This window comes from Octopus bimaculoides, chromosome 10 (genome assembly GCF_046866305.1).
Source record: "Octopus bimaculoides isolate indiv1 chromosome 10, ASM4686630v1, whole genome shotgun sequence".
Lineage (NCBI taxonomy): Eukaryota > Metazoa > Mollusca > Cephalopoda > Octopoda > Octopodidae > Octopus > Octopus bimaculoides.
In genome coordinates, this window is record NC_142937.1 from 17,726,636 (window position 1) to 17,753,847 (window position 27,212).

At 36.0% G+C, this 27,212-nt stretch overlaps 1 protein-coding gene across 1 annotated transcript in view; it reads right to left on the reverse strand.

The window, feature by feature from the left end:
• The window catches only part of LOC106883988 (integrin alpha-9), a 181,709-nt gene extending 155,141 nt beyond the window's left edge, over positions 1-26,568 (reverse strand). The window contains exon 1 of the mRNA XM_014935149.3: positions 25,996-26,568. Within this exon, the coding sequence (XP_014790635.1) occupies positions 25,996-26,204 (209 nt within the window). The 5' untranslated portion in view covers positions 26,205-26,568. The remainder of the gene's footprint in view (positions 1-25,995) is intronic.
• Between the last annotated feature and the right edge of the window lie 644 nt (positions 26,569-27,212).

Here is a 27,212-nt window from a genome sequence, read left to right on the forward strand (position 1 = left end):
CTCATCATACTAGTTGACACGTAACCTTTGATAGCAGGAAAAGCCCCTCCCACATCCCATAGCAGATTTTAATTTCATCATTTTTTTATATGAATATATCAACATATATTTTAATATCATTTACTGGAAGAGCAGACGAGGAAGTGTGTGTGTGGTAGCTCAACCTGCAAGAAACAGCAGCCAGATCTCGCTCAAATCCTATCTTATTATCTTAACCCTTTAGCATTGAAATTGCTCTGTCAATTGTAATGCATATTCATTCCCATTATTTTGAATTAATCATGCATGATCTTGTAGCTGGACTATTCAGCAAACGCCTGATATCTTGGCTCCTTTCCGTACAATCTCATTGTGTCGAGATTTCAATGATATGATTCTTTATTATTAGAATGACATTATAGGTTAGATGTGAGAGGCCACCACCTCTAGCTGGTTTGATCATGAAACAGGTGAAGTATTTGGGTCTCACATGGCTGGTTTAAACGCTAAAGGGTAGTCCACTGCACGAAAAATTAAAAACATAAATAAATAAATTAAATAAAATACTTTTGACAACAGGTCGGCTGAATCAGGTTAATTACAGTGATCCCTAGTACTTAACTGGCACCCTATTTCATCAGCCCTGAAAGGATGAAAAGTAAAGCTGACCTCAGCAGGATTTGAACTCAGTATGTAAAGAACCAGAAGAAATGCTGCTAATGACTCTACCAGCTCGCTGCCTTAATAACGATAATTATTTTTTTCTACTTTTGACACAAGGCCAGCAACTTTAAGGGGAGGGGTTGATCAAATATGTTGACCTCAGTGTACAACTGGTACTCCTTTTATTGACCCTGAAAGCATGAAAGGCAAAGCTGACCTCGGAGGAATTTAAACTTGGAATTCAATGAGTTGGAGGAGATGTTGCTAAGCACTCTTTCCAACACTTTAACCATTCTGCCAGCTTGCTGCATCAATAATAATAGTAATAATAATAATAATAATAATAATAATAATAATTTATTCTTTTATTTTATTTTTCATAATAATAATAATAATAATAATAATAATAATAATTCTTTCTACTAAAGGCACAAGGTCTGAAATTTTGTAGGAGGGGACTAGTTGATCACATTGACCCCAGTGTTTCACTGGTACTTAATTTATCGACCCTGAAAGAATGAAATGCAAAAATCGACTTCAGTGGAATTTGAACTCAGAACGTTAAGTCGGATAAAATGTTGCTAAGTATTTTGCCCAGTATGCTAATGATTCTGCCAGCTTGCCAAGTTCATAATAATAATAACAACAATAATATGGTGTGTTTCTACACAATTTCTGCCCAGCAAATTTCACTTACAACATATTGATCAGCCCAAAGCAATGAAGACATTTACTTCAAATACCATGTAGTAGGAATGAACCAAGAACCATGTGGTTTTGAAACAAACTTCCTAACCATGTAGCAATAGAATAAGTTATTATTATTTTGCAGCAGAAGACACCCAGATAGGTGGGGGGACAGAAACTGTTGAGAATAGAGCTGTATTCCAAACAGAATTTAGTTCCATTCTTCTGAGTTCAAATTCCACTGAAGCTGACCTTTTGACCTGCCAGGTTATCAATAAAGTACCAACGCTGCTTCTGGTTCTTCACATTTTGAATTCAAATTCTGCTGAGGTTGACTTTGCCTATAATCCTTTCGGGGTCAATGAAATAAGAACCTGCTGAGTACTGGGGTCAATGTAATTGAATTTCCCCTTCACTCAAAAACTTCAGGCCCTGGCCAAAATTTGAAATCATTAATATTATTTATTAAGAACATGACAGGCATTAGGGTATCAGAATAAATGCTTTGCAGTATTTCTTCTGACCCTTTATGTTCTGAGTTCAAATCCCACTGATGTCAACTTTTCCTTTCATCCCTTCAAGGATGAGGGGGGGGGGGGGGGGGGGGTCAATAAAATAAAGTACCAGTCATGTGCTGAGGTTGATGGTATCAAGTAATAACCACCTCTAAAACCTGTTGGCCTTGTGCCTAAACCAGAAACCATTATTATCATTACTGTGTGTATGTGTGTGGGAGAGAGAGAGAGATAGACACTGAGTGATAGACACTCCCTTGTCACTCTCACTATTGGAAATGAACTGAACCAACGATTGGCCCATTGGAAACCTGTAATTAATGACTCTATAATTCCCCAAATACAATAAATAAATAAATAATAAAAGGGAACAGAAATTTGTCAGCAAAGACTATAGTTGACAGACTGAATCCCAGGCTATAATATTCATCATCATCATCATCATCATCATCGTTTAACGTCCGCTTTCCATGCTAGCATGGGTTGGACGATTTGACTGAGGACTGGTGAAACCGGATGGCAACACCAGGCTCCAATCTAATTTGGCAGAGTTTCTACAGCTGGATGCCCTTCTTAACACCAACCACTCCGAGAGTGTAGTGGGTGCTTTTATGTGTCACCCGCACGAAGGCCAGTCAGGCAGTACTGGCAACGGCCACGCTCAAAATGGTGTCTTTTATGTGCCACCCGCACAAAAGCCAGTCCAGGGGCACTGGCAACGATCTCGCTCGAAAACCCTACGAAGGCCAGTCAGGCGGCACTGGCAATGGTCACGCTCAAAATGGTGCATCTTTTCATTATTATTATAATATATTCATAATAATATATCATATTACATTCAGAGTATAATATTTATTATAATGAATTTAATTAAATAACTTTGTTATTACTAACCCTTTGGCACTCAGATTATTCTGTTAAATGTAATGCTTATTTATTCACAATGTATTGAATTAATCTTGCATTATCTTGTAGCTTTGAGATTTCAATGATGTGATTGTTGACTTTTAGAATGACATTGTAGGGTAGGTGTGAAAGGCTGAATCTGGTCAGTTTAAACATAAAACAGGTAGAGTATTTTGACCAAATATGGTCGGTTTAAAAACAGAAAATTAATATCATAGAACCCGGGACTGTTGTGTAAAATGGTAAGAGAATGGAATTGATATTAAAGGTGTTCAGAAAGAATTTAATTAAGTAATTGAAATGATAATTATGAAGCCAATATCACACTTATTAGTTCCTTTAAATTAGTAGAAGCGGGTGCTCAACCAAATAGTGTTTATTATAATAATCAGATTATAAAGTATTGTGTTTAACAGTCTCATAATGTCAGGCTAATGTACCAAAAACTGTGTAGAAGATATAGGGGGCAGCAGAAAAACCTCCCATGATTTACACAGCCATCAGTCTGGCACTAATAAAGCTAAGCAGGTGGTAATAGTGTTTCCATGTAGCTAATGCATTATCGTTTTTTTTTTTTCCAGTTACTATCATGGCTTGAACTGGTACATATTGTGTGTTTTCTGTTGAAACATTTATCAAGAGTGGTGAATGGGGGAAGTTTTTATTGTCGCACCCCATACAACGCAATGTGCAAGCAATTTACTGAAATGTGACTGTCTGTAAAACTAATCAGTAGAGAAGTAGGAAAAAGTCAGGCTACACTTATCTTTTAAAATATTGTAATTAGCTGATAAATGGAATAGTCTACAGCAGTGCTTCTCAAATTATTTGATGTGGCGTACCGGCAGTTTTTTTTTCCAGTGTGCCAGGGACCGGTAATATTTCTTAGTAATGTTAACTTATACCGGAAACAATATATACAGTGAATATAATAAAAGTTGACAATTCTTTTTATCTTATGTTTATTTTGTAAACAAATAATACAATATTACATAAGCATTTTATAAGCATTTTATAATGCTTCTTTCTTTTGTGGAAACTCACTGCATACCGGCAGCTGATGGCTTGTGGACCGGCACCAGTCTGTGAACCACCACTCTGAGTAGCACTGAGTAGTACAGTCCATAGTCACAGGTTTGGAAAATGGAAATATGAAATTTATTGGTTCAGTCTGGATCATGGTATTATGGGAGAAAAAAAACTTTTCTGGGGTTTAAATCAAGCTCAAAAATAGAAGTTTGTTATCCTTATACTCACCCCCTCTATATGTATGTCTCTCTCTCTCTCTCTCTCTCTCTATATATATATATATATATATATGTATATATTTGGCGTTAGGAAGGGCATCCAGCTGTAGAAACTCTGCCAAATTTAGATTGGAGCCTGGTGTTGCCATCCGGTTTCACCAGTCCTCAGTCAAATCGTCCAACCCATGCTAGCATGGAAAGCGGACGTTAAACGATGATGATGATGATGATGATGATATGTATGTATGTATGTATATATATATATATATATATATATGTATATATATATGTATATATATGTATATATATATATATACATGTATATATATATATACACATACATACATACATACCTACATACATACATACATGCATACATACATACATACATACATACATACATACATACATACATACATACATACATATATGCATGGCATGAAGAAAAAGAACAGTTTAGAAATTTGCTTCCCAACCACATGATTTCAAGTGCAGTCTCACTGCGTGGAACCCTGAGCAAGTGTTTTCTACTTGTCAAAGCCTTATGAGTAGATTTGGTAGATGGAGCCCTCAGCTGTATATTCTCCTACCATCATACACAACAGAGGCAAGCAGCTTGAATTTGCGGATTTTGTTTAATGACTAACATTCTTTAATGTTCGTTTTCCATGTTGGCATGTGTTAGATAGTTTGACTGGAGCTGATACCAGGCTCCAATTATCTGTTTTTGCTTGGTTGCTACAGCTGGATGCCCTCCCTAACACCAACACTTTACAGAGTGTTATGGATGCCTTTTACATGTCACTGGCATGGGCTTCTTTTATGTGTCACCAACCTCACTCACAAATCAATTGTATGATTGACACTTCATCATCAGTTAAAAGCTATACTCAGAGCATGCTCATACTCAACATTGATCATGTCCCACTCAGCATTCGTATGACTTTGAATGCAAACTTAGGCAGCACCACGGTGAAGTTAATCCATATAGCTTCATTATCACTGATTCATTCATCATTGATCTGAGATGATACAGTATGCTCAGATGTGAACCATGTTATACTTATCATGGATTAATCAGTGATAACATGGATCAGCGATTACCCAAAGATTCTGCTTGTACCACAAAGAAATACCCCAGGGACCTCACCACAATGTTTAGCTGTCCAAAATACACTGACTCTCACTTGTGTTTATATGACCATGCTGCAAGGCTGTGTATTTTACATAGAGATTAGCATAGTCCTATCCATTAACATGGGACCAGTGAACGGAAGAAAAAATATGAAGGCATCTGATCCTAGCAAATGATGCAGATGAGTGTATTCTGTACAAGAAAAGGTAGAAGTAATCAAGAAAATATGTGATAATGGAAGCTTTGCTGCTGTATGTCACAAGTTTGGTGCTAATGAATCTACCAATTACGAAGTGCAGGAAGGTGATTCATTTATCACTGTTGTTTTGGAACCAAACTCTCATGATAGATGTATACAGAACTACACTGAAGTTATTTCTTTAACAGTAGTTACTGTTTCAGTCAGACACACTCACCCCCACTGAATCCAAGTGCAATGACTGATTGAGATGTGAGCAGACATTCTTTTCTACTCTAGAAATTTTGGGGGAGGAGGCCAGTCGATTAGATCGACCCCAGTACACAACTGGTACTTAATTTATTGACCCCAAAAAGATGAAAGGCAAAGTTGACCTCAGCGGAATTTGAACTCAGAACGTAAAGACAGATGAAATGCCACTAAGTATTTCGCCCAGTGTGCTAACATTTCTGCCAGCTCACTGCCTTTGTGAGCAAATGTGAGCAGACATTGCTCCAATCAGTCCACATCAACAATAAAGTGTTTCACAAGTAGTAAAAGAACTGAAAGACTGCAATCAAATGTCTTTTGTTTGTAAAGATGCCATATTTAGAACTATATGAAGTCATTCAGTAGACTCTAACAATCTACAAATCACATCTTATTTTATATATCTTTTATTACACCAAGCATAATCAGCAGTCACTTGCTCTGTTAAAAAATAGCAGCTAAATCACACCCTACCGTCTTAAATAATGAAGGATATATTAGACATTGTTGTTCTTGACATAAAAAGAAAAAAGGATGGAACATCTTTGATTATAAATCTGTTGGATCAGGAATATTTTCTGTGAAGTGTGAGTGAGGATGTATGAGGAAGTGGGGGGCTATGTGTGTATCCGTGTGTATGTGTGTTTGTATGTATGTATGTGTGGATGTAGGTGTGCGTGCGTGTGTGTAAGTGTACATGTGTGTGTGTGGTGTGCACACCTGTACATATTTGCATGTGTATGTTTGCATTAGCATTGGGAAAACGAGAGATTTCATTTTAAATTCTCCCCCACCACACACCACCACGACCAACAACAACAACCTCTCTCTTACTCGTTATCAGTTCTAGTTTCATACCTCCACACTGATTAGTTCTCATTAAGCTACCGTGTACTACTGACATCTATAATTGATAACAGAATGGAACATATATCATCATCATCATCATAATCATCGTTTAACGTCTGCTTTCCATGCTAGCATGGGTTGGACGATTTGACTGAGGACTGGTGAAACCGGATGGCAACACCAGGCTCCAATCTAAATTTGGCAGAGTTTCTACAGCTGGATGCCCTTCCTAACGCCAACCACTCAAATCAAAATATAAAATATGAAAATGTATTTTTTCCTCCTTTGTACTCAAACTTGTTGATTAAATTTTCAGTGAAAGTTAAATCATTTAATTTCGGTGAAAATAACCCCACCATTTCACAGTCGTACTTGTTTGACAAGTAACTTGATTTAAAATATGGTGAAATATTTCTAGAGTGGGAGAGCCAAAAGAATAATTGAAAAAAAACAAATATGCCATTGAATTTAGTATTTTTTTGTGACAACGATGGTATGTGGCCTAATGGTATGGGTATTCAGTCCACAATCATATAGACGTCAGTTCAATTCCTAGACCAGACGGTACACTATGTCCTTTACACATTGCTTTCATCTACTCAGCTGAAAATGAGTACTAGCTAAGTTCTTGTGCAGCTCTCTTTCTCTCTCCCTCCCTCTCTCTTCCTCTCACCCTCTTTCCATCCCTCTCTGACTGTCCATTCTACCTGTGTTGCTGGATATAAGAGCTAGAGAGTCAAGAGAGTATCTATATCTACCTGTAGCCACCACATAGGCACCTAAAATTATCATAAATGTGGTCCATGTTACCAAGCCTTACTTGTCCATGAATAATGGTCGGCTCCTTTTTTTTTTTTTTGCGACGGTATTTATCAACCAGGACACGTTGCAGTTGAGTTTTAAGACTCCAGAATAAGTCATTGAAAAGTGCCAAAAGAAGTAATAAGAAGAAATCTGGATACCACAGAGAATATTACTAAAACTCAACATCCGCTTCAAATGATCAAGAGTACTTGACCCTTCCATTATGTGACTCACCTTTCTAGTGACCATTATAAAAGCAGGTTTGAGATATGAACTCTCTAGCAGAGATAACACACTAATGTCAATTCAGCCTAACAATGACCTCCTTTGCCACTGCAGTCAAGATAGCAACAGAGGACACCATCAGCTTCACCATCTCCACCTCAGTCTCATGAGGCTTCTTTCTGCATCTTACTAACAAAAACACACACACAAACATATACAAAGCTATATATATATATATATATATATAATCACCAAAAGTGTTCTCACATAAACATACTTAATGTTACACCTAGCTTGCTTATAATGACCAGATATAGTGTAAACTTTGGTTTGCTAAAACTTAGGCCTTTCATTTCCCTGAAGATCTCTTTGACTGTTGTGGCCCAGCTTACTCATTTTAATGTTTAATAAAAACTGCATGTTTATATCTTAAGGAAAGATTTATCTATTATTCCATCTCAACAATATATCCATGCTTACAATCACACATACACTCTGTGTGTGTGTGGGGGGGGGGGGGGGGGGGGGGTGCATGTGCACGAGTGCATATATACATTACAGGCTTTTATATAGTTTTTGTCTACCAAATTCACTTGCAAGGCATTGGTTGGTTCAGTGCTGTACAAGAAGTCTCTAACCCAAGGTGCTCTGCAATGGAACTGAACCTGACTAAAAACTTGTGGTTACAAAGCAAACTTCTTAACCACACACCCATGCTTATATTTATATATATATATACATCGCCATGATAGATTGCTAGCCACTACACATTCTTCTTTTTCTCTCTGTGTTTTTCTCTTTGTTTCTTTCTGTGTTCCTTTCTGTGAAAGAGCATAGGCTCAAAACGTTAAAGACTTTTTCACTTCCTGACCATTATACTAATACATCTGTTTGTTTTCTACACCACCTGTCTTCGTCTTTTTGTTTTTTTTTGTGAATTCTCCCTATATATATATATATATATACATAAATATAGACACACACACAAACACTACTTTGAAAGACATTCTAGAAACTGAAACTTCAAAGGAATTTACAAATAAATTATTATTTTATATATATATATATACACACAACATATATGTAACACACACACACACACATACACACAAACACATATATACATACACTAAGTATTTTTATTTTTCTTCATTTATTCCTTCAAGCATACTGGGAAACAGTTCAACTCTTTTAAACTTCTACTAGACATCTGTTCCTAATATATCCACCACACACACACTCACACACACATACATGTATGTATGTATTTATGCATGTATAAGACCTCACAGAAACTACTCTAAAAGCTGGTCTTTGCTTTGTTGTTCCTCTCATGAAATGGTTAATTCTCATAAACGCCGCCTCATAAACTGATTCTGATTACAACTGTATAATTGAATCCATGTAGCAATAAATAAATAAATAAAAATAAATATATAAATATAAATCCAGAAAAAATTACACTCAATAACAGAAACACAATGTCTCTCTCAATGGCAACGTTCTTGTTTCTTTATTGCCCACAAGGGGCTAAACATAGAGGGGACAAACAAGAACAGACAAAGGGAGTAAGTCAATTACATTGACCCCAGTGTGTAACTGGTACTTAATTTATCGACCCCGAAAGGATGAAAAGCAAAGTCGACCTTGGTGGGATTTGAACTCAGAACGTAACGGCAGACGAAATACCGATAAGCATTTCGCCCGATGTGCTAACGTTTCTGCCAGCTCACCGCCTTAATGACAATGTTCTTGTTTAGCTCCAACTGGTTTTTGATCCCAGAGATCTTTAATGAACTCAATCATTTGTTCACACACACACACACACACACACACACACACACACACACACACACACACACACATATATATATATATATATATTTTCCAGAGGATGTAGCAACCGTTACCAATATAGCATAAGAACTTACCTTAGGGGATCATTAACTAGATTCCTTAAGGGTCGTTCTCACAGTTTATATTTATATTATAAGGTTTTTAACTTTTAAGTTTTCATATTCAAAAGAGACAGAGACTTCAAATTCGATATATCGAATTTGAAGTCTCTGTCTCTTTTGAATATGAAAATTTAAAAGTTAAAAACCTTATAATATATATATATATATATACCATGGGCTTGGCTTCCACCCAATTTCTGTGTACCAAATTCATTCACAAGGCATTGGTTGACCCAGAGCTGTTGTAGAAGACACTTGCCCAAGGTGCTACATACTAGGACTGAACCCAAAACTACATGATTAAGTTTCTTAACCACACAGCAAATCCTTGAAACAAAGAAGTTTATATCATATAAACAGGGGTGGTCTAAGGTGGGTTGGCATCCAAAGGGCTAAAGAGATCCTCGATGGTTCATCAAAGCTAGTGTTTTCTCCTTGTGTGTTTTTTTTAAATTTTTTTTATTTACACTCTTGATTCACAGTAGCTTGTCATGTTGCAAATCTGAAGAGTTTTTACAGTGCCATAAGATACAGAAAAATTTCTAAAAGTAACCATACTGTTGAGTGAGAAATCAGCCATTTGGAAACTGACTTTTCAACACATTCATAATCTGCTTATAACATAATCACGACGTGAATACATACGGCATAAACACAGAACGGAAACACACATCAGAGAGCAGAGACATAAAGCATGATGCCTAATTATGGCCTTTTTTATCTTTATTTATTTATCTATTTATTTATTACAACCATATTTCTATTTAAGATATGGTAAAAGGAGGGAAACAAGACTAAGCTAAAACACTCAGCTGGTTAAACACAAACTAGTAATGTTTATTTGCACTTTATCCAAAGGTTAGTTATGAAATACAATATATATATATATATGTCTGTGTGTATATATATATATATATACACACATTAATATATGACATACAGTAATGAGGATGAATCATAGTTGTGGCTTTTTCACCTCAACACGTTTAGTTTGGAATAAGGTAAAGGAAAACTATGAATGAGATAAGACACCTTGCTCTGTGCATTCCTACAAAATGTGAGTTGGTAGATAAAAAATATATTGGTTAATGAATACCCTTCATAAAAACAAAACACATACACACGTGTATATATATATATAAATATATTTGATAATTATATGTGTGTATATATATATAAATATATATATTTGATAATTATATGTGTGTGTGTATATATATATATACTGACAACTATATATATAGATAAATATGTATATACTGATAATTATATATATATATATATATATATATATATATATATATATATATATATATAGATATAAATAAATATATATATATATATTAATAATTATATATATATATGTATATTAATAAATAGGTACAAATGCAGACATATATAAATAGGGACTATATTCCATATTTATCATGCTCCTGTTGCAGTAGAGGGTGAAGAAATTATATTTCACAGCTGGGGCCCATGAAAGGAGCAAGGAATCTCTAAGATGAAACCAATCTGATGACCTCTATCTTAACCTCTTCTTTATCTCTGCCATCCCAACCGATACCAGTTGCAAATTTTTCTTAGGGTGTCTCAAGGAAATCTGTGGACAGCTTACTGTTCCCTCATTTTGGTGGGCTCTACCCCTTAGAGAGAGAGTAGGGTAAAGTAAAGCAAAGAGCTCTGGTTGGAAGCAACACCACCATCTGGTTATGTCAACAACATTGGGGTCTCTGATAATATAGTGTGATTTAGTTAAATCACTGACACTCCCTTCTTTTTCTCCTTGTCCCCACTACACACAAACACACACACCAGGGTCCAGTCAAAGGAACACAAGATTTGTTTTGTTACTCCTTAATGACAAGATCACAAGCTGTCAAACTCACCAGTTGCTATTTTTTTTATCTCTGCTTGTTTTGGAGATATTTTCTTTACATGTTTTTAAAATTCTTTTTTGCTTTTTTAAAGCTTCCCCACCCCTCATGTCTTCTGGAAAAGTGAAGGCATGTGGTCTAGTGATTATGGTGTCACACTCATGATTGTAAGATCTTGGTTTCAATTCCCAGACCCTGGCAGTGTATTGTGTTCTTAAGCAAAACACTTCATTTTATGTTGTTCTGGTCTTTTCAACTGTAAATGAGTTCCAGCTATTTAATCTTTTTCTGACCATATTTCTATCAACTTTAATATTAAACTCCCTTTTTATTTTTTAAACTTTCATTTTACTCATCATCATAATCTAATGCCCACTTTTCAAAGCTTGCATGGGTCAGGCGGGCACCATTCCTGCCACTAACCTTCACATGTTTCTTACCAAGGTAATATTAGTTTCAAATTTTGGCACAAAGCCAGGATCTAGTTTTTTTCATTCGCAAAATATGCTTTTTGCAGAAGACAGCAAAAAGTCTGAAAATTGGCTATAAGTCTCATTGCTTTGAAGGTATGATGTTATGGAGAAAAAAATCAGAGGAAAAAGTTACAGAGGTTTAAAAATTAAAAAAACTGGGTATTTTTAGCCAATAGCGAGACAGAGATTTCACTGTTCTGTTGGTATTTTGTCTGACTAGATTACCTGCTTAGTTTGAAACCTGAAAAAGAAGATATCCCATACTTGAAAATGAGTAAGGGTTAGCAACAGGATGAGCATCCAGCTGTAAAACAGTGCTTCAGTAATATATTCACCTAACCCATGCAAGCAAGGAAAAACAGGTATAAAATGAATGAATTTTTCATTTTATTATCTGTAGACCTGAAGTTAGGTGGCAGGCTGGCAGAATTATTGGCATGCAGGACAAAATACATAGCAGCATTTTGTCCATCTTTACATTCTGAGTTCAAATGCCACTCAGGTTGAATTTTGGAGGTCGATAAAATAAGTACCAGTTGAACACAGGGGTCAATGTAATTGACAAATCCCCTTCCCTGAAATTGCTGCCTTGTGCCCAAAATGTGAAACCATTGTTTGTAGACCTGAAGACAGCGAGTTGACAGAATCGGTTAGCACACCAGAGGAAACACTTAGTGGCATTCTGTCTGTCTTTACATTCTGAGTTTAGATTTCATCAAGGTCAGCTTTGCCTTTCGTCCTTTCAGGGTTGATAAAATAAGTACCAGTTACGCACTGGGGTCAATGTAATTGACTTATTCCCATCCCTAAAACTGCTGGCCTTGTACCAAAATTTAATACCATTATTTTGCAGACCTAAACAAAAAGAGCCTCTTCCCTTACGAAAAATCTCATTAAGTTATATTGACCAGACAGTTTTTCCTCGTTAGAAGGTTCTGATCCACCCAATGAGATATCATTTAACATTACAGGATACCAGAAGGTGTGTGGGGGGTGGGTGGGGAGAGGCTGTCATTGAGATTCCACATATATGAGAAACCATAGAACTTTCCACTCCCATACTCATCAGAATCACTTAATTATTGGTGTGTGTGTGTGTGTGTGTATGTGTGAGAGTGAGTATGTAAGTGTGAGTGTGGATATTCCGATGCATGCACACATACATATACAGGTATAATTTGGCCAAACTCAATTACAACTGGTGAAAATATTATGGTATATATATATATATATATATATATATATATGTGTGTGTGTGTGTACACACACACACACACACACGCACGGGCACACACACACGCACGGGCACACACACACACACGCACGGGCACACACACACGCACGGGCACACACACACACACACAGATAGATAATTAGTTGAGACTGATGTGTTCAAAAGTAGCTAAGTAATGAATGTGTGTGTGTATGTGTGCGTATGCATGTGTGTGTGTGTGCATGTATTTGTGAGTCTGTGTGTGTGGGTGTTTACATTTTCTTTTTTTTTTGTGTAGGAGAGATGTTTTTTTCTGTATTTTGCTTTTGTAATCCCCACTCTACCGATTTGGCATCAAAACAAAAAGTTTCTTTCAATTACAACCCAACTTATTGATAGCTATAGTTTGCTTACAAACAGCAGTAACATCACCATCAAGAATAACAACATACGTAGGTGGATAGATGAATATGGGGGGGTATTTGTGTGGGTGAGAGGGTAGGAGCATGCAAACAATTATCCAAAGCTTCAACTTTGAGAACCTAATTGAAAGAAAACAAACATGACAATGATTTTTAGATTTGGAGTTTGTTATGTTTCCCTCCCACACATTACAGTAGGGAAAAGTAAATTAGACGTGAGTTGATGGCTGTTTATTGGTGTTTAAACCTGGGTTTGAGTCGACAATTAATCAGTGACAATCCAATCACGCCCATCCCGCTTTTGTTCCTTTTTTTTTTTTTTTTTTTTCAGAAATTCTGTTTGGAGCTATGTCATTCAATTTGTCCTTCCTATTTTGAAGATAATAGAGGGTGTTATGAGGAACATTTGACTGCTATTTATAGCAGGCTATGCAAATAGAAAGGACATCCTTGTTAGCTTGACATAAGCAAGTTTCATTCCAATGTAATACAGTCAATTAAAGGCAATAAAGGAATGAAAGAGGATTGGCCAAGTCACTTAATGCTGCTACCCTCAGTCTGCTTCACTGATGAGTCTTCCACTTGACACAGTTAGCCCTTTCATTATCAACCCAATTGAGACTCCCATTGGTACCAACTTATATACTTCCTATTTTAAAGTGATTTAAGTTAAAGTATCCCATCAAAATTTTGTCTTAATTTATGCTCCAAAACACCAGCTTAATAATGGTAAGGTTCTTTTATTAAATTCTTCATTATTTTCAAAGATTAACTGAAATAAAAACAGTTTCAACATCTGGTATTTTGGTGTCTTTATTCTTCAGTCTCTGAGAATAGCAGGCACCCCATCAGTTATGACAACAAGGGTTCCAGTTGATCTGATCAATGGAACAGTCAGCTTATGAAATAAACAAGTGAATGGCTGAGCACTCTACAGACACACGTACCTTTAACATAGTTCTCAGAGAGATTCAGTGTGACACAAAATGTGATAATGCTGGCTGTTGAATTACAAGTATAACTCGTTTTTTTCCACCTGAGTGAACTGGAGCAATGTAAAAATAAAGCATCTCGCTCAAGGTCAATGTGCCACTGGGAATTGAATTCACAACCTTACAATCACAACTCGAATATCCTAACCACTAAGCCATGTGCCTTCACCATCTCTGAGGATTACCCAATAGCATGATGCACTATTTCCTAGTGCAAAGCTCATTGGTCATGGTTTCTGCTTCCCTTTCTGTTATCTGTCTTAGAAATCCTATCAAAAATATTCATGGGCACTGCTCTTCCCCTTCTGACTAAGCACTAACAAAAAAATTAAATAAAATATAAATCAAACCCAATCAATATTCTATCACCTTGTCCTTCCAATCCTAGTTTTACACCTTTCTGTTTTATAAATATTTCTTTCCCTCCTTGTTTCTGCCAACCTCTCCCAAGTAAACACATGCACACACCCTCCATGAAAGGAGTGTCACTTCTTAAATAAATGACATCAACATGAAACAGAAATGGTAAACATTGACACAAGCAATGCATTATCGATAGACTAAAATAGAATTGCTTCCAATAGATCTTTTGACTCATGCAAATATTGGCTAAGAGGAAATACCTGTGCACATAAAAATAACAAAAAATAATGCCTTCCAAAATAATGAATTGTTCCTGCTAAAACTGATTAACAATAACCAAAATTAGTCGTTAGCTGTGTGTATATTTGTTTTCAGTAGCTTAATGTATGCAGAGTGTGTTGAACATTAGAGACAGGTAAACCTGGATGTCATTCTATAACATATATGCTGTGTATCAAATAACAGTATATCATCACCATACTCGTTTTAATATCTGTGCATATGTATGTGTGTGTATATATATATATATATATATATATATATATATATATATATATATATATATATATATATATGTATGTATATATATATATGTATGTATAGTCAATTCAAATATGAACAAGCAAGAAAAAACAATAACGCGAGGACGTGGAATAAGTACTGTGTTATTGGACACTCAGGAAAGGAAAGAAAAGAAAGAGGATTTCACATTTCGAGCAGAGCTCTTCATCAGAAATATAGAAAAAGTCCAAATAAGGGAAGACAGAGAAAGAAAATCGCAAACGATACACACGCAGTCACACACACACACACATATCTATATCTTTGAATAAATTTGAATATCTTTGAATAAATTGATGTCTGTATGTAAATTTCTCTATTTTCTTCTTTTTCTTATTCATAAATACTTTAAATATTTATATATATCAATGCAAAACTAATATATTTAGTTTTCACTGAACACTGGTATAAGCCAGGGAACTAGGATGCTGGCATCTCTTAAAGGATTATAGATCCTTGACACAATTATATATATGCTAGCATGGAACACGGATGTTAAATGACAATGATAATAATGATTCATACACACGTCTGGATTTGCAAAGAAGAGAAATAAGCACTCAATACAAGGAAAATTAATTCATTCATTTGATGGAAAAAAAGGCTTTAATGTTGCTACACAGATTTTCCCCATTTCCATTCTTTCCCGTTACAGTGAAGAACAAAAAAATGGAGATAGAGTGAAGCCTCTTCTTTGAACAGGAGATTGTGTGGGGCTGGGAGGTCAGAAAATGGGAAACACAATGTTATATTTATAAGATAGTGTGAATATTCACACCTGGTATGAAAATAGACAGATGTGTGAAGTAGTACATAAACAGGTAAACATAGGTATATAAAGGCATAGAAAAATGTGTATAGTTTACACACACACACACACACGCACACTCTCAAGCCATGTATGTATATCTGCATGTATGTTTTGTTTTTCTCTTTATAATTTAGAGTTAACTTTGACTGACCAGCTGCTTGGCAGAAAGGTTGTAAAAGAAAGCATCTTATTTTGTTCATTATGTTTCAAATCCTAAAGTCTTACAGATTTTTATTGTCCCAAGTATCACGGTCATTTGTAATGTATGAATTAATCAAGGAGTTGTATTCTCTTCCCAGGAACTAGTTCAGCCATACTTTACTCCAGGCATGTTGATATGCTTTATATATTTGTATGTGTGTATGCATGTATGCATATTTGTATGCACATGTGTGTATGTTTATATGTATGTATGTATGTACAAATGTATATATGTATATCCTGTAACTGGCCAGCATTATGTGAAATGTTTTTATCAATGTCTTCAATTTATACCCTTGGATGCTTTAAGTGGAGTTCTTTTAGCCAAGGCTCCAGTTTTCCCTCTCTATCTAAGTTATTCTTGTATCATTGACCTTCAAAGGTTCAGGCTGGCCATCAGTCACAACAGTGTGAGACATTCTGCAAAGGTTAGAAGGTCAATGTCATTGCCACCCTCTTCCCTAGACTTTTTTTTTTTCAAATTTATAGGCACAGGCATGGCTGTGTGGTAAGAGGTTTGCAGCTATCCAAGGGGTCAATAAACACCTGAAACAATTTCCAGCATTAAGGGTGCTTAATTATTATCAATATATATGACAATTTTTGTTGTTGTTTATTAATCTCGTTAAGCTTTTACATTAAATATTTTTAAATATTTCTTATTAAAAAGCAGTAACGACAAAAAAGAATGAAGGAATTATTGTTTTTAAATTAAAAAAGTTTTTTATTAATTATACTTTTAAGAAATTTACATGATGAGAAGGTGTGTGGGTGTGCGGGGGGGGGGGGTGATAAGTTGTCAATGACTCTGAAGGGGTCAATGATATAAGAAGTTTATCTAATGTGTTCAGCCTTGCTGAAGTAATTAGGACATAAATGGAGGGAGATTACTATATCATCATCATCATCATCATCATCATCATCATCATCATCATCATCATCACCCTCACCCTCATCATCATCACCATCATCATCATCATCATCATCACCATCATCATCACCATCATCATCATCATCATCATCATCACCCTCATCATCATCATCATCATCATCATCACCCTCATCATCATCAGCAGCAGCAGCAGCAGCAGTAGCATCACATGTGCATGGAGGAAGGGAGAAAAAGATGAGGTGCTCGCAACTGGAATGCCTTAGCTCTGCTCAATCATGGCTGACATATATCTAAGCAACAATGACAGCTGTCTCTTAACATTTGCAGAAACCAAAATGCTTTGCCTTTTCTCTATAAGGTCCCAACTATGTACAGCTGTTGTTTAACTTCAGGTCAGCCCCAAACAAGCAGACTGCAGACTTATGGCTGACGGTGTTCCAATCTGGACCCTCATGCCCAGACCAACAATTGCCTGTCTTGTTTTTCTTTTAAGACAGCAGGACAGCAATTGATATCCAAGGTTGATGGGGTGACAGTTAAAAATTTGTTGAGGAGGCAGACTTTTAAGACACCTGTGTTACTATGGGAAAATTCGTTTTTAAATAAAAATGGTCCTAAGCAGCAAAAAGTTTGGGATGGGGGGAAAAACCATAGCAGTAGAGTATGATATAAAGAATTTTTAGCTGTTTTATTTTGGCAGGGGAGCTGCTGTTTCTAGTAGGTCAAGTGATCATATAGGGGCTCTCTTATTGACTTGACCTTAACTATTATACAGTCAAATGGCGCTTGAGAAGAATTAACTGACATTACTGCCAGGAATGTAACAGAAATGGAAACCAAAGGCCCAGATATTTATACTGAACGGGGCAGAAAAGAAAAGCTATTCAAAAGTTAAGAGATATTTATAGTAAAAAAAAAAAAACGAAAACTGATATAATCATGCAGATACCATGGTGGAATGGTTAGCATTCTAGATTTTGAATCCAGGAATCTGAGTTCAAACTTTGGTGAGACCTTAGTACTTTTTTAATAACAGTGACCCAACATGGCTACAGCCTCTGGCTGAAACCAATTCTAGAATAAATCCGCTATCAACAATCATCCAGGGGCATACCCATCGCTAAGGGGCCCACTGGATGGCACTGCCCCCTCACTATTCAATGGTGCACCCTCAGATTTATTCCACTTTGGCATTATTACAAATTAGTACTCACCCAAAATATATAGAAGCACCCCTAGGCACCAAAGTCTGGTGACGGGCCAGAGATTGAGCTGCGATACAGTAGCATCGTGTCAGCCAAGAACATTCGAACAAAGTTATTTAATCACGTCGGTTTATTTTACCGAACCGCTAAGTTACGGAGACGTAAACAAACCAACACCGGTTATCAAGTAGTGATGGGAGCAAACATAATACACACACACACACAACAGGCTTCCTCCAGTTTCTGTCTACCAAATTCATTCACAAGACTTTGGTCGGCCCGAGACTATAGTTGAAAACACTTGCCCAAGGTGCCACACAGTGGGACTGAACCCGAGACCACATGGTTGGGAAACAAACTTCTGAACCACAGTCACGCCTACGTCTATATGTTGCTATTTCGATTGTATGAAAACTTAACCTTTTCTACATAAAAGCCTAAAGCGCGAAAGTATACCAGATGTCATTGTCAAAAATGCGACATAAATTTATTAAACAAATGACCCAGTCTTCAGTGAAGCGACAGTGAAATTTTAATAAATAAATAAATAAATGTCACAATTTCTGCTCCATTTATAAACTTAGTATACTGTCATTTAAACATGTGACTTATTCTTTTTGATTTTATATTTTGAATAAAAAAAGCAAAGTTCAAATTTCTCCTCATAACAAACATTATAATGTTCAGTGGTACTCAAGTCTCTAATACAAACGAGATAGATAGATAGATAGATAGATCAACAGACACATACATACACACCTCTCTATATCTATGTATGTATACATATTTATGTAAAACCAGAGTGGGGTGGAGTATCGCGACGTGGCTACACGATCTGCTAGAAATAACACCCTATGATTTTTTTAAAAAGTGGGGAAAGGGCACATTATATAATGTAGTCCTAGATACACTGCCTGGAAGAAAAATAATGACAAAATGATCACATATGTTATGTTTTTAATCATAGACCAGCTAGATCAAGGTTAAACGATGAGAACAACAACAATAATCGGTATTTTAGTGACTGGCCGGTGAGAAGTGATCTTAAAAGACAATGTACACGAGTCTATTCACTATCATGAATGTATACAGACTGTTTTTTAGTTGAATTAGACAAACAATGAAGAAAATAACAACTAGCATTGTGGGCTGTTCTGACAGGTCAGGTATTTGTTTCTATGACCTAAAAATGTGGGTGTGTTTGAATGTTGAATGAAAACCGGATGGTCGGCTACTGGGTGCTGCGAGGAGATAAGATTCAGAAGCTGGCTGTCAAACTGTTAAGTTATACAAATGATCTAAATATCAATTTAGAGGAGCGGGAAAGAGAGTGAATGTGTGTATAGGAAATTGTTAGTTCTTATTGAAGTCAACAAGTTATGAACAATGTTATGAATTCATTAAATAGATATTGTCTTATTGCAAATATTTATAAAGGTAATCCAAGAGAATAGAGTCGGAAATTATGTAGTGCACCAAAAACTATAATTTCTTCGGATTTGTGTTTTAAGCATCGTAGATTACGAAGTCGGGGAAAAAGGAGAAGTGGATGAATTTTGATCCCCCTCTTAGCGAAAATTTTCACTTTTGACTTATTTTCGAAAACTTTTTCGGACTTGTATTACGTATATTTTGAAGAATCATAAATCGTAGATGTTTAAAACATAAATCTGAGTAAAATCATCGATAAATAGTGAAAACTGAAAATTTGCGGGGAAATGAGAGGTACTCCTCATCCCGCATACCTTTCTTCTTCTTGGAAAAGTATTGAATACTCATTATTTCGTATCTCAAACCAAAACGTGTGCGCAATTAATGTATATTTTCTTAACAAACAGCGTATAATTTCGTCTCGTCAACCGAGAGTGAAACTAGAGGTTTTCATTTTGTTCTGTCCACAGAGAGATTATTAGCGTACAGCTGATAAAAACCTTGTGGATGAATTTGGTAGACGGAAACGGAAAGCTCGTTGTGTGTGTGTATGTGTGTGTGTTTGTGTGTGTGTGTGTAATGTATGTATATGAGTGCATGTTTGTATCTGAGTGTCTGTTACATTTGCGTTTCTCCAAAAATAGTCGAGCTAGAAGCGAGACATTGTTAACAAACCGTCCGTTAGCTTTGCGACTTTGAAGACATGTGGAATAAGAGGGTGAGTGATGGTTAGCGACAAGAAGGGCATCCCACTGTAAAACAATGCCTAAAGTAATATCTTCGTCAAAGCCAAACTAGCATAGAAAAAAAGGTCATAAAAAGCCCCGTTTCTTTTACTGTCCAACAATTGAAAATATATGAGTATCAGAGACATTCACTCCAAACCACGAGCCAACAAACGGCAACCAAATCTCCTTTATATATATATATATATATATATATATATATATATATATACAGTTCTGAGATTAGGAATTATGTACATTATTTACATTTGACGGATATTTGTCCTCATCTTGTTTGTTGTTAACACAACGTTTCGGCTGATATACCCTCCAGCCTTCGTCAGGTGTCTTGCGGAAAGATATTTTTCGATATTATTATTATTATTATTATTATTATTATTATTATTATTATTATTATTCAGGTCATTGTCTGGAATCGAACTCGGAATCTTGTGGTTTGTAGCCCACGCTCTTAGCCATTACGCCATATGCCCACGGGCATATGGCTTAGTAGTTAAGAGCGTGGGCTACTAACCCTAAGATTCCATGTTCGATTCCAGGCAGTGACCTGAATAATAATGATGATGATGATGATGATATCGAAAAATACCTTAGGAATAAGAATCCAGGTTCGAAATTTCCCCCAAGACACCTGATGAAGGCTGGAGGGTATATCAGCCGAAACGTTAACAACAAACAAGATGAGGAGAAATATCCGTCAAATGTAAATAATGTAAATAATGTGTATATATATATATATATATATATATATATATATATATATATATATATATATAAAATACTAATTGGAGATAGGTCATCTACGTTCCTTGCAACCGCAGCTAAAGCCTCTCCCCGTTTTTTTTAGTCTAATACCAGGAGTCAAGGACTGTTAAGGGTTAGGTAATGTCACTTGCAATAAATAAAACTTAGAAAATAAAATTAAAAGGATTAAATCTCAAAACCAGAAGATGGATAATAATACAGAGCCTCTACGTGGTCGCCCAACTCGCTAGACATAGCAGCCAAGTTTACCTCAGTGTCACACTGCTGTTTTAAGAAAGGAAAAGAAGAATTGGATGATGTATTCTCAGGCATATTTCTTTAAAAAATATATAAAGAGAGAGACAGAGATGCTCATGGTTAGAATGCCTTTGATCATAAGCCGGTCCAGTGAGAGCTAACCTGGGGTTAAACAAGGAAACAAGTGATCACAAAAATCGTTCAAGTTCATACTATCACGACTCCCAAACATTTGTGTGTGTGTGTGTGTGTGTCCTCAATTGTGTATGCTTGAGAGTGTGTGCATGTATGCGTATGCTTGTGTATGTGTGCGTACACGAACTCAAGACACTAAAACACAAAAAGCCAGACAAATGCCCTGACACATACACGTGCATAAATCCCTCCCTATACACTCCTCTCTCTACATAGACACAATAAGGTTTATATGTAGTGTCTGTGAGGCTATACAATTACAAGCTATGAAATTCGATATGTTTCACCATTCCCTTCTGAAGTCTTCATCGAATAAATATCTTTAACGTAAAAAGAAGAGGGTGACAGAGACTTCTCCACGTTTTAAATCAGATAAGAGAACATTATAGTTATAATTGTTTATCTTTAATATACTGTGAAGTTTATAAGAATAAAGCATAAAGTTGACATTCCGTTTTGAATTCACTGATTAAGTTAATGCTTATTCGCCACATGAGCGACAAAGAAATAATAAATTACCATACAGACGTGCGTGCGTGCGTACGCACGTATGTATGTGTATGTGGGTGCGTGCGCTTTAGCGTATGTATGTATATATGTATGCATGAATTCACACATACGTACGTATGTAGAGTATGTGTTATAATGATTCGTTACTGGTGGCCAAATGTTTCGCTGTCTGAATTTTTTAAATGAATGAAGTATTTAGTGCAAATAAAGTATATATTTTAATTCAATGTAATTTATATCATATATTGTAAAGCGTCAGTGGGTTGGATAACTTGTTACATGCTAAACACTTTACTATTCTAAGAACTACACAGGTTGGGAATTACCGAAATAAGCATAACTAACATCCAGATGCTGTTTAATGACAATTCATCCCTAACTGCACAGAGATTAGTCATGTATCTCATCAGATTGCATAGAGAAGAGTAAATGAAACTATATGATGTACTAGTTTCTTTTTTCTTTTCTTACTTTTTTCAGGAGCTCCAGCGATAAGCGAGGTGGAAGGTCTACAGACTCGGAATCGGAACTTGTTTCTATCTGGGTTTAACAACTGAGACAGTCACAACTAACGATTTCTGATTAAAAAAATTAAAAAATTAAAAAATCATCATCGATTAAATGAAGCTAAGATGTCCATATCCTTCTTAGGGGTACTCGTGGCCTGAACGAAATTATGGACTGGTTTCGTGCGAAAATTGAAACCGGCTCGCTAGGTGTATAGGTTCTGATCAGCGGTGTTCACAAGACCCTTTTGTTAATAAATAATGATTTCTTGCGTTAGCACAAAGTAACAAACAATTTGTGACCTTGACTAATGGTTAATTTATTGCCACTCGATGGTTGTCATCTACAGAGGGGTTTTGAACTCAGATCGTAAAGAAAGAATTAAATCTTAAAAGATTTTAAAATCCAACATTTCACTAATTCTGCAGTAACATCACCTTCCTGTATGGTAATAACAACAATAATAATAATTTCTGCCATAGGTATAAAGCCACAAATATTTCGGAGAATATCAAATCGACTGAGTAGTTCTAACTGATTTAAAATGACCAACGCTTCCTCTAAGAACATGTTCATAAAAGATTACTTTTTATTAACCTGCTAGGTTTGAAGAAGAGCTAATGTCCATGGCCTTTGTATCTCCACTGAAACTTTTGATTGATTCATGCCGATAATATCCAGCTTAAACTGATGCATGTCAATACTTGCAGGAGAAGCATGAGCAGAAAAAGGATTCCAAAGAATCGAAGTTCTGCTGTGGAGAGACTGGGCCAAATGTTTAATGCTGGCTTAGAACACAACATCACTGATGGGAGGAAGAGAGACGACAGAGTGCTTGAATAGCGGTGACACACGAACAAGCCAGATCTGAAGAACAGAGGCCAATATAGTAGTGGCGTAAAAAGTCGATGGATGATACTGCACACTTGTGGACCAGAATGCTGGTGTGTATCTGTGATTTTATGCCATTCGGTCGAGTGGCTTTTACTCTGAATGCTGTTTAGTGTGTGTGTGTGTGTGTGTGTGTGAGCAGCTTAGTCCCAGAAGTGGGATCAATAATATTCCATTGTGGATCTTGTAATGTATCATTAGGGTTCTAAAGCCTAAAACTGCGTAATTTGAACCAAACCCGAATTCCAAACAATACACAAAACACATTGCTCTCCCGTTTTTAACAACCAACATGTTTTTTGGGGGGTTTTTTTTCAAGAAATGAATGAATCCATTCAAGTCAGCGACAGCTCTTAATTAAAGCTTTTTCATTTCAATTCAAGTTTCTTGTGTTCCGAAAAAGCAAAACCATGAACGTTACACGATCTCATACTTAATTTTCGAAAATTGTATAAAACAAGACCTATTGTTGATTAACCCCACCTCAAAGTTGGTCTTGATCGAGAAGGCAGACCTATGATCCAAAACATTTTAGTTAAGTGTTCGAAATCAACTTATATAGAAAAAAGATTGAAAAATGAATGGTGTCCGTTTTAAAAACAATAGAAGTTTAATAGATTTGGCTGCTATTTCTAAGAGCAGAGTTGTTGGTATTTTATCTCTCTTCGGGGCTGGCCGAGCAAACATTTAGTCAAAAATATTACGGAAATGACAATCCCATCCCGTTTCCCTCTAAACACTGCAACAAAAACTATATTATCCAAGGCTGGTGATTTGTAACAGGTTCAATGCCAACTTAAAGTCTCCTTTGGTGGCTTATTTATAGTTTGAGTTATGTTCAAAGATCGTCACTCCGCAAAGTGGTTTTGATATCCGATTAAAGCCGATTCACACCACTTAAACCGCTGGAATGTGTTTGCAGAAAATAAGAAAGCTATATCACATGTACCTGATAAAATAAAGATTAAATACAGTCACATTCCAATTCGTTTGAGCCCCATTCCGAAGAATATGAGGAAGACCAAACTATGAGACTCGGTACTTTTTATTTTATCGACTCCGGAAAGAAGAAAGGTAAAGATGATTTCGGCAAGAAAGACACAGTAGAATATTTAGTCTCGTTTCTCTACGTTCTGTCGTGAAACGCTCCACCTTTCCAAAGTTCTATAATTCTTTCTAGTTTTGGCACAGGGCCAGCAATTTTGAGAGAAGTGGGCAGTCGATTACATTGACCCCAGTATTCAACAAGTACTTATTTTATAGACTCCGTAAATAGGAACGGTAAAGTTCGACCTCGGCGGAATTTGAACTCGAAACGTGAAGAAACACCACTAAATATTTTCTCCGACGTACTAATAATTCTGCCAGCTCGCCGCCTTCCAAAGTTCTATAATATAAGCACATGTGTGTGTGTGTATACATTGAGATAGAAAGATAGATAGATAGACCTATACGTGCGCGCACACATACATACATGTGTGGCTATGTATTTAATATATCAATTTTAATTAATATTTTTAAAAACTTGCCTCTCCAATACATATATAAAAATACATGACGTACACACACCCACATAAGCAATCGAAGAAGGAGGCACGTAGTCGCTCGGCCCGCTAGAAATAACAGCTAAATCTTGAATTTGCATCATACTATCTTAAAAGAAAGGACACAGTAGATATTATAGTCTAACCACAATGACCTAAACTAAAACAGGGTGGTCACGGCTATAATGTCTTTGATCATAAGTTTTCTCAATCAAGGTTGACCAGGGCTAAAAAAAACCACGCACGCACACACTCACAAAGACAGCTGCTTGGCATGTCTAAATTAAAAACAAGAGAATCATCTTGTCAGTTGCACAGTGACCGGCTTGGAGTCTGTTGCGAAGGAATGAAGAAAAAATATAAAATATATTTTAAGAGGCTGATACAAAAACATACATCGATCGATATATATATATATATAGAGAGAGAGAGAGACAGAGACAGACAAACAGAGATTGGTTGTATATGTGTGTGTGTGTGTGTGTATATAGGTAGGTATTATGTCAAAATACCAAGGGGATGAAAGCTTATTAAAACGCCGTACATTAACTATAGATTAAAAATTAATATGAATAACAAAAGAAAGCATCGTTTATTTCATACGTGTGTGTGTGTGTGTGTGTGTGTGTGTGTATGTGTGACAGGAGAGAAGAGAGATGGATGGATAAATGGATGGATGGATGGATGGATGGATGGATATTATACACACGCACACAGTAATGAAAATATATATTTATACTTACTTATTAGTGGCCGATGTAAGGTGAGCCAGACCCACCGAATATCCAAAGTAAGTCTCAGTTTTGCCGCTGTAAACCCGAGCATATTTCGTATCGATATTAAATGCAAAAAGCGGATAGAATAATTGAAACAGTAAGATAGTTAAGTAACACATGAATCGGTAGCGTGTTTTTCCAAGACTTGAATAAGAGAACCTGTTTAAAATTATCATATTATACGTGTGTGTGTGATCTTGTTTATAAATATATAGTCGAATATATAATTATAAGGTAGTGATTGTGTTGTTTAGCGATCCGTTTCGCAGTAGCAAATAGTTAAAGATTTAAAATGAATTAAAAGTAGGGTCAAAAACAAAAATGAAGATCACAAATAACTTTCCGTCAGCCTGACTCAATCTGAAAACAACGACTGTTCAAAATCTCAGAATCTCTCTCTCTTTCTCTTCCTCCCCTGTCTCTTCCTTTTTCTTTTTCTCCCTCCCTCTATTTCCTCTTTCTTTCTGTTCTAATACACTCTCTCTCTCTCTCTCTCTCTCTCGTCGTCCTGTTCTAATACGTTTCTCTCTATCTTCTGTTACAATGTTTCTTTCTCTTTTTCTTTTCTAGTATGTTTCTCTCTCACTTTCTCGCTCTCTCTCACACTCCCATATCACCTATTGCTTTTCTTTTTTCATTCAGCCCGTCCTATAAATGCGTGTATATATATATATATATATATATAAATGTGTGTGTGTGTATAAATGCGTATATTTGTGTGTGTGTGTGTATGTGACCGTAACGCTAGAATGTGCTTATCTATTATGCGCCCTTCTCACTCAACTCGTGTCTAAATGTATGTCCTTGTTAAGTGTGTGTATATACCTACTAGTCGCTTCATCTAAAGCATATGGATGTGTTTTTTTTTCCTGTATTTACATAGATAGGCCTGTCTTACATTTAATGTGTTTGTGTATTCCTCTCAGTCAGGCTCACTCTCTTTCACCTACTTACTTTCGTCCACTCCGAATAATTCTCATTCATTCTCACTTTCTCTTTATCTCTCACATTTTTATCCCTCTCACCGTCTCTTTGTCTTTGTCTAATAATAATAAAAACCACTATAATGTTAGTCAATTCATCTATTTATTTCCTCAACTCTTACATACGGAAGGCTCCAGGACAGGATGATTAATTTTCTACTCTTGAATAACTAACTGACTTAATTGTCACTGTCAACAGGC